The following is a 14,041-nucleotide window of genomic DNA, read 5'->3' on the forward strand; positions in this document are numbered from 1 at the left end:
AGCCAGAGCTGTTACACAGAGTAACCCTGTCTTGAAACAGAGAGAAATGCTTCATCTTGGATCCACAGAATTAGAATCTGCACTTGTCCTGTGTGGCTGTGCTTATTAAATCTTGGAAGTACTCTTTGAAGATCGGATGTTCCCCCACGATAAAGGAAAAAGTGAACTCATCCCCTCCCTCTGAACCACTTTTAGTAGCTAATATGAAAGTGACCCACAATACTTCAGGAGGTCTTGCAGCAATGTGTGTGGAAAAGAAAAAGTCCCAAATAAACACTTGCTCCTCATTCCCGAGCCACGTTTGTACTGTTAGAATGTTTTTGCCAAGACGCAACGGACCCGAGTCTTGAAATGGCCGGTATGCCACTTACAAGTTCTAAATCTCGTGTCGTCTCGATCGTCAACTTAATTCAACTGTCATACGCCCAGGAGAAATAGCTAGGTCATGAAGACTCTGACCCAATGACTAGTTCAATCCACTGATGAATGAAAATTCTGAATGAACCGGTGGGAGGGGAACTGCAGGTGGGCTCTAGTGGGAGGAAGTAGGTCACTGAGGAAGTGTCCTTGGGGCCACCTCTTGCCCTGGCTCCTTCTTGTTAAGACCTTAAACCCTTCTGTGTTTCCTGTATGTTGTGAGCACCTGTTTCAGTGAGCAGGAGGCAAACTAACATATGAGACCCAATTATTACCCTTCATAATCAAGATTTCTGGGGGTGGAAGCCAGGAACTGGGTGTGGGCATACCATTCCCCGTGACCACCACACATGCTAACAGTGAGACATGCTCCCCTTCTCTCCTGCGATTCATCAGGTGACTGGCCCCACTTTTTCTTCCTCAGAAGCCCATGTGGATTTGCTGGCATGTCTGGATCCCATGTGGGAAGATGGCGAAGCCAACCCAACTCGGACCCATCTCTTGCTGCCCTTTGGTGGAGAGGTCCAGTTCCTTGAAGTTCCTTGAAGAGAGGTGTGTGCTATGCAGACTGAAGCCAAACAAGCCTGTAGTTCTTAGATCACCTAACGTGTCTAAGCAAGCCCATACACTCACAGCCCCCGGGGGGTCCGGGATTCCCCAGCACCCCCAGAAACTGTAGTGTACTTCTGCACACCTGTCATCATCTTGCTGCTAATTGATTAGAAAGAGGGCAATTTGAAACAGCCTGAGACGTTATGGGTCATGGCAGTATGGCTTCTGTAGGGGTGGTGCCAAGCCTAAAGGAAATTCTCTCCTTAAACCACAGGAGAACCAGGAGGACGTGCCAATATCCTACTCAGCCGTGATCACACTTCAATACTTCACGAGAGTAGATGAGTATGTGAAAATCCTCACTTCTCGCCTAAGAGATGGTGATGGGTGAAGTCTTGATGCACATTTGGAGATAAACTGCTAGTGATTCTAGTGTGGAGGCGCTTTTTAATCAGGGCGTACCATCCAATGGAGCTATCGCTACGGCGGAAGAATTCCGTAGGCAAGAAGCCCAACCCCAAAATAAACAACCAGGGATCAGCAAAGTGTGTCACTCTGGGTACAAAAGCAGGCCCAGCAGATAATTCAGCCTACAAAGCTGGGACTCAGGGACTGTGGGTTCTCATTCCAGCCATGCCAGTGACCCAGAGTCTTCTGGGAAGTCCCAACCATGTCGCATCTTAGATCCTTCATCTGCAAAAATCCCAAATGGGACCACGGCACCAGATACAAACCATCCCTTAAGTTCTAGCTGGGAATTTGACCGTGAACACTAAAACAGGCCGGTGGGGAAAGGGCATCTGGAACCCGGAGCAGGAATTCTGGCAGAGCTGAAAGCCACACAGCCAGACAGACAACAGGCTGTTATACAGAGACGGTGAGTGGAGAAGGAGGCAGGGACTAGTCACGGTCCTCCCCAGGTCTCATCCACCCTACCACGCCCAGCTCCCACTTAAAGGTGATGATGTTCTAGGACCAGAAAACACCACCGAAATAACTCAATCTGCAGAACTGGAGTGTGGATTCCGGATGATGGGGAGTCGGGTAAATCACAATTCACGTTGTTATTGATTGAGTGATTTTAGTCAAGTGAATACATGGTGGGAAAAGCATGAAAACAAAACACATATGGGAATTACTATTAACATACGTGATAACATCAAAACATCTGGTCAAAGGCAGTTCAAAAACAACACAAATGAAATGGAATGTAAAACATCTTCACAGTATATTCAAAGCTTTTTAGGAAAGTTTTAAACTCTAAAGGTGGAGTCCTCATGCAGGGTCTAGGGCCAACAGGAAGTCCGTCTATGTGCTCAGGACCTGCCAGGCCAGGTCGGAGCCCTCAGCATGCCATCATGGAGATGTGGCCTCAGGTCTGCTTCTGAAACTCATCTTGAGACACGCCAGCCATGAAGGTCCAACAGACCACAGTGACGCGGAGTCTAACAAGGAAAACAGGTTCTAGCTTTGGGGAAGGAGACTTCTGTAATTTACACATTCATGTGAAGCCTGGGGCTGCACTTTGGACTCTGCCCCCCAAGGGAGAACGTAGAGCTCACCCACCACCGACCATGAGAGCTGAGTGTTAACGCAGAATGTTTTCAAAGTCAAACATTCTTACAATTCTTGCCTCCAAGTCTATCTTCTACCATAACTACTGATAGTTTCCAATGGTTCTGTGGGTCAGGCCTCCTCCTATTCTCCAGAATGGTTACTTTTAAAGCTTTCCAAATCTGACCCTTTCACTGGCAACAATGGTTGGGACACACGTGGACCTCCTCTATTGGAAGCCAGTGACGAGGCCAGTGAGTCTGCACACTGGTTCGTTGGACCTTTTGTCGAAAAGAACAAAGGTCGGTGATCATGCAGCTTTGGGTCCATAGATAGCCTCCCTTGTTGTCCTGAACTGCTGATGTCGTGCAGACAAAACTGGTCTGTGTGTGTCTAAAATCCTCACAGGTCCACAATGAAACTCTAAAGCCAGGGATTCTGAAGTGGGGGGGTAGGGGGAGGGGGACAGCCACTGCAGTTCACATGATCAGTTGATGGTGAATGCTTTCTGAGAGCGGTGCCTCCTACCTGAGGATTTCTAATCCAGAACAGCCCAGCATGGCCCCTGGCTTGCTTTCTGTGAAAATGCTAACACATCCCCCAGATAAATTCATGTCCAAGTCCTCTGCCACTTGGAGAGGACCCTGCTGCACAACACACTTGGTCAAAATGAGACCTTCAGTGAGCCCTGACCTACAGACTCGAGGTCTGGCTCATGAAATACGTTTGCATTTCAGTTGGACAATGAGAAAGTAGACTATTTCTAATTACTAATATGCATAGGCATTTTTAAATCATCAAAATTATAGGCAAATCATTTACGGTCCCTAAATATCTTTATGATTAAGGTCGAAAGAATTCTTTTTAAGTGTTAAGGTAACGGGATTACGAAAAAGGAGGTCAACTGGGTTAGTATCCCACTCAGATTGGTAACTGCGTTGACTTGCTGGTTTGGGCGGGGCTAAAGTCTTTCAGAAATTACCAGAATTTGCCTCTGTTTCTGTGTCAGTCCAAGGCCACTGGATGACTTGACTCCTCACAATGATTGCTGCTTCTGGGCTGATGGACCAAAGGGACGGTCACTGCGGTCCTCGAGAGGTGGTGGGGGCTGAGTAAGCAGACTTTGGTGGAAGAAATTAACGTTCATGTTTTGTTGTGTTTTTCCTTTAGAACTACTCGGACAAGAGGAGCAAGGCTGCCTACGAGAACGGGCTTATTTACATCACTTCTTAAGCACACAAACTTTGAGGAATACCTTTGGGCACTTGGGGGAACTGCCAATGGCTAGCTTTTGAAACCATCTCCTTGGATAGGCCACTTACCCTCAAAAAACACGAGTGGGGGGCACACAAAAGTGAAAGTGGAGGCGTCAGGCAGGCAGCGATTTCGAATTCCTTTTAACTATACGCAATCATGTTTAAAGAAACGGATCCCCTTGGAGGAAAGCAGTGTGGGGAGCGCTGTAGACACTGTGGTTGCACTACCTTGATGCCAGGCCCGCCTCCACAGCACATGCGCAGACAGAGCCACCCTCCATCGCACATGCGCAGACAGCGTTCTCGAGAAGAGGGCAGCCTCGGGTGGTCTCGGTTATCTTTCAAATGCTCAGCATGGATTTCTAGCCAAGCCTTGAAGGGTGCCTGGGTTTTTGTCACTATTTATGTTGCTGGTGTTCTTTTTAAATGTGACAGATGAGACCGCAATGTGAGGTTCCCCATTCGCCCTGACCAGTGTGTGACCTGCTGATGCTCTGCATTTGTTTGTTTGTTGTTTTTTTTTTTTTTTCCTTTCACTGTATCTCTGAAAACCAGTAACCACTGGCTTCTCAGCCTGAAATGCCTCACGTCTCTACACGGCCCACCACCTTCCCCCTCATTACAAAAGCAGTCCTCTGCCACCCTTGTGTCCCAAGGGACTGATAGAAATGGCCATCGGAGACCAACAGTCTCCTAGCAAATGTGGCTGGTGCAAAAGCTGAGGGTAAAACATCCAGCCCCTTATCTATCCCATTCTGTACTGGGATACCCTGGCTACTTTCAGAACGTGTGTGTGTGTGTGTGTGTGTGTGTGTGTGTGTATACTGGTGCTCTTGTTTCTAGGTAACGCAGAAAAGGGGAGATTACTACCAAAATGAAAGCAACCTGGCTTGCCAATGGTCAAAAATTTCTACCTGCAAAGGCTTACGTTACCCAAAGCACCTCACAAGCAATTCCTAATGATGTCCAGAATAACGTATGGCCTGAGCCGGCCGCTCTCACACACTTCTTTCCCATCCTTTTTTTTTTTTTCTTTTTCCATTCTGGCAAACATTTTGGGGTGTGTGTGTGTGTGTGTGTGTGTATGTGTGTGTGTGTGTGTGTGCCTGAGACACAGTGAAAGGATTCTGCCCCTTCTTTTGCACAGTCACTGCTGGCCCTGCTGCAGCCCTTGACAAGCCTTCCTAATCTAAAGAGCCCTGGACGTAGCTGGACGTGGCTATGTAAAGGGAGGGAGTGGGGTCGCTGTGGGGACAGAGGCAGCTGCGCGATGCAAAAAAGCCACAGCTGGACCGGGCAAGAGCAATATGTGCGCCCCAAGAGCCAGGGCCACCCACTCGCCCCCACCCTCACCCCGGGCGACACTCCCTCCCTCCCCCGCGTCCACCCCGGCGGCGGCGGCGTCACTTAAAGACAGACTGGAAGGTGGGGCACTCGTGGTTCTTCATCTTCTTCATGAAGTTTTTGAACTCCTTGTTTTTCTTGTCCCACTTGTGAATGGCCGTCAGCAGGTACTGGCTCTTCACCTTGCGGCCCATGATGAGGAAGTTGTGGCTGAGGTTGTCCAGCTGGTGACAGGGGCAGTCGGCACCGTTCTTCAGGAACAACACGAGCCGCTTCAGCTCCTTCTTCTTGATGGGCCCCAGTTTCAGGGGCTTCTTCTTCTTGGGGACAATCTTCTTGTCCCCGTTCTCCTTCTTCACTTCTTTGATTTTCATCCTCAGTGCTAGGATGGGGGGGCGGGGAGAGAGAAGGGGAGGGCGAGAAAAAAAAAGCATTTAGAGCAAAGCTTTTCGTTTGAAACAACACCCTGCCCGGTCCTACACAAAGGGGAAACCAGTGACAGACTCTCATTGTGCTACTGAGCTGCAAACGCACCCACCCCCCTATTTTAGGTTTCATCAAATTGAGAGAAACAATTCAGAACTGGAAAGATAAATATTGTCGTGTTTTTCTCCCGTGTGCAGAATAAAGCGGTGTGTGTGTGTGTGTGTGTGTGTGTGTGTGTGTATGCACACGCACACACGTGATGAAAGTAGCTTGAAGTCAGGGGAAAGTGAAAATTAGCAGGGGAAGGGGGTAATAAGAGAGAATATGGGAAGGGATATGAGTAAAGGACAATGATAGACACACATGAAAATGTCATAATGAAGTCAATTAATTCTTTTGTATGTCAAAAACAATATAAAAAGAGAAGTGGTCACATAATTCAACATAATTTACATAATCTAATGTTATTGTACCAAACGTTTAAAAAAAATTAGGATAAAAATTATCCTATTTTTTTTTTGTTTGTTTGTTTGTTTGTTTTTTTCGAGACAGGGTTTCTCTGTGTAGCTTTGCGCCTTTCCTGGAGCTCAGGCTGGCCTTGAACTCGCAGAGATCCACCTGGCTCTGCCTCCCGAGTGCTGGGATTAAAGGCATGCGCCACCAACGCCCAGCCCTCCTAATTTTTTTTTAAAAGACAGTTAGTGGTTTTGTTTTTATGACACCCACAACGAGGCAGACAGAATCTGTGTGCATATTTAGCAAGGGAAATTCAGAGAGCCCTTCAAACTGTACGCCAGGGTGTGCTCAACATCGCCGTCCAACTTGAGCACAGGTGAAGTCAGAACTCCGCTAGCTGTGTGTTCAGGAAAGTCTGATGTCACGTACTGCCCGCTGATCAAGAGGCCACGGACGGGTGGGTACCTCTTAGGTCTTGTCAACAGAAAAGATCCATACAGAGTTAAACTCCACCTTGACTTCCTAACAGCTCAGAGACAGGTTAGTGGGCACATCCAAGTGAGGACGCACATCTCTGGTGGAAGAGCCTCTGGTGTTCTCAGAACCAGGAGAAAGAAAAACAACCCACCCATCCGCTCTCCTCCCTCCTCTCTGCTTTGTATCCTTGGATTCCATGTTACATTTGTTTTTCTCTCTCGGTCTGGGGTATGGAACACAGCCCCCACCGTAGTAGATAGGCAAGCACTCTCCTACTGGACTACATGCCAGCCCCGCGTGTTACTTTGAACCTATGCGCAGATCCTTCAACGGTGGCCATTAGAGACATTCCTTAAACACACATGGCTGTGCGCCTTTAGAACTAGCCAATACCAGATATTAGAGACTGGAAATCCTCCCCAAGATATCAGTCCCCAGATAATCTGTGCATCCTCTGAATTCTTCCGAGTTAAAGGTTACCAATCCCCCACTGCTTTTACATAGCTCAAGACTTCCACTGCGTTCCAGGAAGAAGGCCTTGTTTCCGAAGCACGCTCGGCAGCTACTGATTCTCCAAGTGTGAGGTCAGCCTGGAAATGCACTAAGCGTTTTTGCTTTCATTCCTGTAATGGATGGATCCTAGTAACTCCACGAAGAAAGGACAATTATTTTCCCCCATCTAAGAGATAAGAAAACTGACATTTGGCCAGTCAACTGGCTTGCTCATTTGTCAGTTTTAAATTCCAGCCCCTCTGTGTTAATTAACCGTCCATTATTTCAACAAATACCTGAGCTAAATCAACAGATAAGGAGGAAAGGTCCATTTTGGTTGAGCTCCAGTTTTCAATCCATCACTACTGTCCCCACGGGCGTGTGGCAAAAGCAGCCAGAGCTCACAGCAGGAAAAAGCTGCTAGCCACATGGCGGGAGGAAGGAAAAAGAAAGAAAAGAACGGTGGCGGGGGGGTCCCCTCAAGACATGCCCAAAATAACTCATTTCCACTAGGTCCCACCTTCTGAGAATGTTGCACCAGCTCCCGGCGTGCCACGGGGGGCTGGGGCCTGAGCCTGCAGCGCACGGGCCTGGAGGGCAAAGGGGCTATATCCAAACCACAGCGACATGACTTCCAATCGCCGGGCTGCGTCTGCTGCCTCTGTGGTTTCAAAATTCTGTATAATGAACCCAGAACATAGAGAGTGCTCATTAGCTGGATCAAGAAAATAAAGGGCTCAGATGGGCTCCGGATTCCACTTCCATTTTAAAATGGCTTTTCCCGTGAAACGGCCCAAGAGTCTCTCCCTCTGGCTGAAGAGAGGCCGTGCTAGTAGGAAAATTCACCACAGAAGGTTCTGCTGCTTACAAGGCCAAACCTTGGCTCCCTTGGTAAAGAGGAAGGGCAAAGAGAAGAGTCTTGAGGGTAAATCTTCAACGTGTGTCTAAGTCTGTGAACTCAAAATACTGCCCTACTGCTCTCTCTTTCTGAAGAAAAGACATCTAGATCTTGAGACCTGCTTAACTCAAGTCCTGCCTAATAGCCCAGGCCTGAGAAATGCTTCACGCCAAGGTTGGCAGAAAGGTCACAAGTGGACCCTTGTGAGCAGACATCCCTCGCTGTGGATCACCTATCTTTTCTGGAGTTCCCAGCACTCAGAATAGCAAGGGGAGCCATGGCCCCCCAGGGAATTCGAAGTATCAACACTCCCACCCCGGTGGGTCACTGCCCACTGCTTCTGATGTGCTTGAACCTCACCCTCGTGGTGAGCACAGCAATTGGAAAGCAGCAGGTGGGTGTGCAATGAATAGACAGTGGAGACTACCTCTCCAAGGCCTCACCCCAGACAGGCCCAAACGGGCCCACGCTTACCTCAACTCCCACTGTTGGCTCAGGGACCTTGAACCTGGGAGTTCACTTAGAAAAAAAATGAGAGAGATTTCACTGGTTCCAATGTCAAACTTGATGGATGAGAGAAGTTCTCAATAGGGTTGAGTGAGGGGACCAGCCAGAACCGACTCACCACCTGGTCCAAAGCCAAGTCAACCTCATCCCTGCTCCCCTCTGCCAAACAGAGCCAAGGGCAATGGGAAACAAACATTTCCTATTGTTTTCCTCTTGGTGTCCTTTCAAGACCTGTGAGTTCAAAGCTCAGTCCTTAGTGGCACTATTAGAAAGCAGTGGAATGTTCACAAGGCAGTGAGGGGTCTTTAGGTCCCTGGTGTGTGTCTTTTGAGAGTGATGTCAGGACCCCTCCCTCCCTATACCTTCCTCCAGTCTCCGGGGCTTTCTGGCCATGAAGTGAGTGGCTTTAGTCCAAGATGTGTTCTAGCCATGGTGTGCTGCCTCACATAATGCAACAGGCCAACTGATCATGCACTAGCCTCCGAAACTGTTAGGCAAAGGAACCCTTTCCTGTGTAAGCTGGTTGTATGAGGTATTCGCTGTAGTAACACAAGCTGACCCACTACTTATTAAAGAAAGGCTGCAAGGCAGTAAGACAACGCCGGTCCTTTCACAAGGTAGCTAATGCCCAAGTCCAATGTGCAGAACAGAACCATGCCTTAGAAGTGGTCAGGTACCACTTGCATTACCAAGAGAGAGTAATGCACGTACCAGCAGACCACAGGGGACCTTCTTTACTGCAGTGAAGCATGCCATCATTTGCTGAGTACCCGCCATGGGCTGTGCTTGCAAGATAAAACACAAGCCAGGTGTGCCGTCTACTACAGTGGTTCTCACCCTGTGGGTCGTGACCTCCCCCCCCCCAGGGGTTGCATATCACACGTTTATATTACAGTTCATAACAGTAGCAAAATTGCAGTTATGAAGTGGCAAGGAAATAATTCCGTGGTTGGGCGTCACCACATCACGAGGAACTGTATTTTTTTTTTTTGGTTTTTTTTATTATTATTATTATTATTATTATTTTACAACACCATTCAGTTCAACATAATAGCCACAGAATCCCCTGTTCTCCCCCTCTCGCCCACCCCTCCCCCCAGCCCACCCCCCATTCCCACCTCCTCCAGATCAAGGTCTCCCCCGAGGACCGGGGTTGACCTGGTAGACTCAGTCCAGGCAGGTCCATTCCCCCCTCCCAGACCGAGCCAAGTGTCCCTGCATAAGTCCCAGGATTCAAACAGCCAACTCATGCAACGAGCCCAGGACCTGGCACCAATGCACAGCTGCCTCCCAAACAGATCAAGCCAACTGACTGTCTCACCCGTTCAGGTGGCCTGATCCAGTTGGGGGCCCCTCAGCCTTTGGTTCATAGATCCTGTGCTTCCATTCATTTGGTTATTTGTCCCGGTGCTTTATCCAACCTTGGCTTCAACAATTCTCGCTCATATAAATCCTCTTCTTACTCACTAATTAGACTCCCAGTGCTCCACCAGGGGCCCAGCCGTGGATGTCTGCCTTCAGATTCCTCAGTCCTTGGATGGGGTTTATGGCACCACTATTTGGGTGTCTGGCCATCCCATCACCAGAGTAGGTCAGTTCCTGCCGTCTCGCGACCATTGCCAGCAGTCTTTTGAGGGGGTATCTTTGTGGATCTCCGTGGGCCTCCCTAGCTCTCTGCTTCCTCCCCTTCTCACCTTCTCATGTGGTCTTCATTTACCATGGTCTCCTATTCCTTGTTCTCCCTCTCTTTTCTTGATCCAGCTAGGATCTCCCACTCTTTCCCTTGACTGTCGCCCTTCATTGTTCCCACTCATGACCAGGCTATTCATGTAGATCTTGTCCATTTCTCCGTGTCTTTTTTTGGGGTCCCGTTTTCCAGGTAGCCTCACTGGTGATGTGAGTAGCAGTCTAGTCATCCTTGTTCCACATCTAGCATCTTCCTATGAGTGAGTACATACCATATTTGTCTTTCTGAGTCTGGGTTACCTCACTCAGGATGATTTTTTCTAGATCCATCCATTTGCCTGCAAACCGTGTGATGTCGTTGTTTTTCTCTGCTGAGTAGTATTCCATTGTGTATATGTGCCACAATTTATTTATCCATTCTTCAGTTGAAGGGCATCTAGGTTGTTTCCAGGTTTTGGCTATTACAAACAATGCTGATATGAACATAGCTGAGCAAGTGCTCTTGTGGTAACGAGGAACTGTATTAAAGGGTGGCAGCATCAGGAAGGATGACCACCACCGACTTACTAGCTCTTGCTCGCTGCTCCCAATGACGGTGAAGCGGGCAATTTGAGTGCTTTGCTGCAATCAAGAAGAACCGGGCCCACGCAATGACAGCACAGGGCCACGATTTGTAGGAGATGCAATCAGGATTAGAACCCATAGCCAAGCCCACAGACCTTGCTCTCTCTCACCACCCATTATAGAGTTTAAAATGCTGTTGCTTCATTGGAAACTGTCTTGATTGTGCAGCTTTTAATCACAACTCAAAATAAATAAATAAATAATAATAATGTTCCTTTGTCGTGACCATGTAAAGGAATTTAGTTTACATAGGTGGGAAGGGGTGGAGGGGGGAGGGAAATTGATGACGGACATGTGGTGTGCATTAGGCTCTCCGTTTCTCGGCTGCTTGGCTCACTTTCTTTTTCAAGGTGGAGAACGTAGGGAAGGCACATATGGCCAGAATTGCTAACATCTTTCCGCCTTCCCGGGGTTGGCTTCAGGCATGCGGATTACCTGGAGTATCTGATAGGCTATTACCTGTCCAAAGTTAATTTCTTCACATCTGCAGGTGCCTCGGTAAACTCCACCACCACCACCACCACCACCACCACCACCACCACCACCACCACCACCACGCCATGCCTGTAGCCCCAAGGCAGAAGTGGGCACAGGCCCAGAGGAGCCAGGAATCAATCACCATTGCTCTCTCTAATCCTACCATGCTTGCTGCTAGGAAGGTAGGAAACTCACCCGTGGGTGAATTTGCAATGCAAAGAGTGGAGACATGAAAGACCCAGGGGCCAGCTGCTGGGACAGCAGCAGCAGGACACAATCCTATACTGACTGTTTCAGTTTTCTCTCTGTAGGTAAGATACAAGGCATAGCCTAGCCGCTGGTACGGCTTACGTCATCTCCAGCGTCGTCACCTGCCCTGTTAGATAAACACTACGTTGAAACTAACCCTTCGGCTCCAGATTGCAGCCACCTTAAAACAAAAGAAGGAAAAACTAACTAAATAAATAAAGGAAGGCAAAACCATTCTTTTTTTTTCCCCTTAGCAACAATTTAACGTCCCCTAAGGGTAAAGCATTACTCTTATCTATGCATTACCGCCAGCCCAATAATTCAGACACCCAGAAACTTTGAAAAGCTCCAAACTTGAGGCTGCAATTTGTACTTGTTGGGCCTTTCTCGGAAATCTTAAAGCAAAACATCTCTTCGGTTTGAGTGCATCTGAGTACATTTCAGTAGACCATGAAAGCTTCGTTCCACTTTCAGCCGCTCAAGCCATATTTTCTGCGCACAAATTACACTTCCTTGACAGCCTCCCCACAAGGCTCAGCCATATTTCTGAGGCTAAAATGAGAATCAGAAAAGTCCTAACAATCAACTCAAGCCTGTACTTCCTTCCAAACCGCCTCCTTCTCTCGACATCCCGAGTGTGCTAATGGTGTCCATCCTCCCTTCGTGGCCAGGTACAGCCACGGGATGCAAGGCAGCCACCAGTCAAGGGCCATCTGGTCAAACAGCCAATAATCTGGTATTGCTGTAGGTATCTAAGAGGGAGAAGAATTAGCCAGGAAAAGGAGGCGTGTGACTGAGTTAGAAAACATGCTTGATGCTCAACTGATTACAGGCAACAGGTACAATGAGGATAAAGTACAGAAGGAGGAAGAAAAAGGAGAACCCCAAAGAAGCGGGGAATGAGGGGAAAGAGGAGAGTTATTAGAAAAGCACCAGAGGCAACCATTAAAAATAAGCAAAATAACCAAGGCAGCTGTTTCAAAGGGAGGAGACGCCGCCCCATCCCAAGCGCTGAAGAATGCGTCTAAAACTGGACGGCCTGGTGATGCAGGTCATTGACATCTGTGCGAGGCCAGGATCTGAGCCAGCAGAGGTTATTCCAGAGGGCTGAGAGCCAATGGGAAGGAGAGACAAAAGCACCCCCCCTTGCCCCCCACAGCCAGGCCCTGAATTCCTGGAATGTCTGAAGAGAACGACACCCACTGATGACCGCACTCCAAACACAATAGATGGGGTACATGCAAGCCCTTTACTCGTCCTGAAGTCAACTGGAAATTAGTTAAACACACACACACACACACACACACACACACACACACACACACACACACCGGGGCAGAAGACACGGCTCAGTGGTTAAGAGCACTTGTTGCCCTTACACAGAACCTACGTTTGATTCCCAGCACCCACATGGTGGCTCACAACTCTCTGTAACTACAATTCCAGGGGATCCAACATCCCCTTCTGGCCTCTGTGGGCACTAGGCATGCACAAGGTGCCCATGCATCCCTCCGCATATGCATAAAATAAAATTAATAACTCTAAAGAAATTAACAAGCCACATGCCTGCAAGGAAACAGCAGACAACAAAAACCAACAGAGCGTTCTGAATAGCAGAAGGCAAGGAGAAGACCAGACCCGCCTCGACAGAGAAGACAGGCTGAAACCAGCTGCTAACGGAGAGAGACGCCTGATGACGGGAAGAGCAAGCTGGTCCCCACAACAGGACCCACGGATGCTAATGGACTGGGCCAAAGGATGCAGCACTCAAGTGACTAGCCTCACCACCAACCCCAGCAGCAGTCACGGGGTTTACTCTTGATGGCAGGCTTGCATCAGATAGCAGGAAGGGGGTGACGCGCTGAGAATGTCAGTGTTGGGTGAGAGATGTCATGTTAAAAAGTGGGACCCTCAGATCTTGGAACACCGAATTGCTGGGCTGGTGAGATGTCTCAGCAAGGGGAGGGGCTTACTGCCAAGCCTAATAACCTGAGTTCCATCCCTGGAGCCCACATGGTGAAAGGCACATAACTCACACAAATAAATGCATAAATAAATAAAATTAATAAAAATGCTTAAAAGAACACTGATGATTTCTACCTCCAAGTCAGAGGGCTGAATAGTCTCTCTTTGAAAACTCTAGTAGCTCAAGAAAAGACCATGGGTTTTGGTTTTTGGGTTTTTTCCCTCCTTAAAAATCTCAAGCGAGCCGGGCGGTGGTGGCGCACGCCTTTAATCCCAGCACTCGGGAGGCAGAGGCAGGTGGATCTCTGTGAGTTCGAGGCCAGCCTGGGCTACCAAGTGAGTTCCAGGGAAAGGCGCAAAGCTACACAGAGAAACCCTGTCTCAAAAAACCAAAAAAAAAAAAAAAAAAAAAAAAAAAATCTCAAGCGAGGTCGGGCAGCGGTAGAGCATGCCTTGAAATCCCAGAACTTGGGAGGCACAGCCAGGCGGATCTCTGTGAGTTCGAGGCCAGCCTGGTCTACAGAGATCAGGACAGGCACCAAAACTACACAGAGAAACCCTGTCTCGAAAAAAAAAAAAAAATCTCTAATGAGAGCCAACAAGTCACAGGTTTAATATACAAAAGGCTTTCAACTCCACGTATCTCAAATTCAAATGTCCA

At 48.4% G+C, this 14,041-nt stretch overlaps 1 protein-coding gene across 1 annotated transcript in view; it reads right to left on the reverse strand.

Annotated features, from left to right (window-relative positions):
• Nucleotides 1–2,030: 2,030 nt before the first annotated feature.
• The window catches only part of Sfrp1 (secreted frizzled related protein 1), a 43,240-nt gene continuing 31,229 nt past the window's right edge, over nucleotides 2,031–14,041 (reverse strand). The window contains exon 3 of the mRNA XM_076553619.1: nucleotides 2,031–5,505. Within this exon, the coding sequence (XP_076409734.1) occupies nucleotides 5,183–5,505 (323 nt within the window). The 3' untranslated portion in view covers nucleotides 2,031–5,182. The remainder of the gene's footprint in view (nucleotides 5,506–14,041) is intronic.

This window comes from Peromyscus maniculatus, chromosome 17 (assembly GCF_049852395.1).
Source record: "Peromyscus maniculatus bairdii isolate BWxNUB_F1_BW_parent chromosome 17, HU_Pman_BW_mat_3.1, whole genome shotgun sequence".
NCBI lineage: Eukaryota > Metazoa > Chordata > Mammalia > Rodentia > Cricetidae > Peromyscus > Peromyscus maniculatus.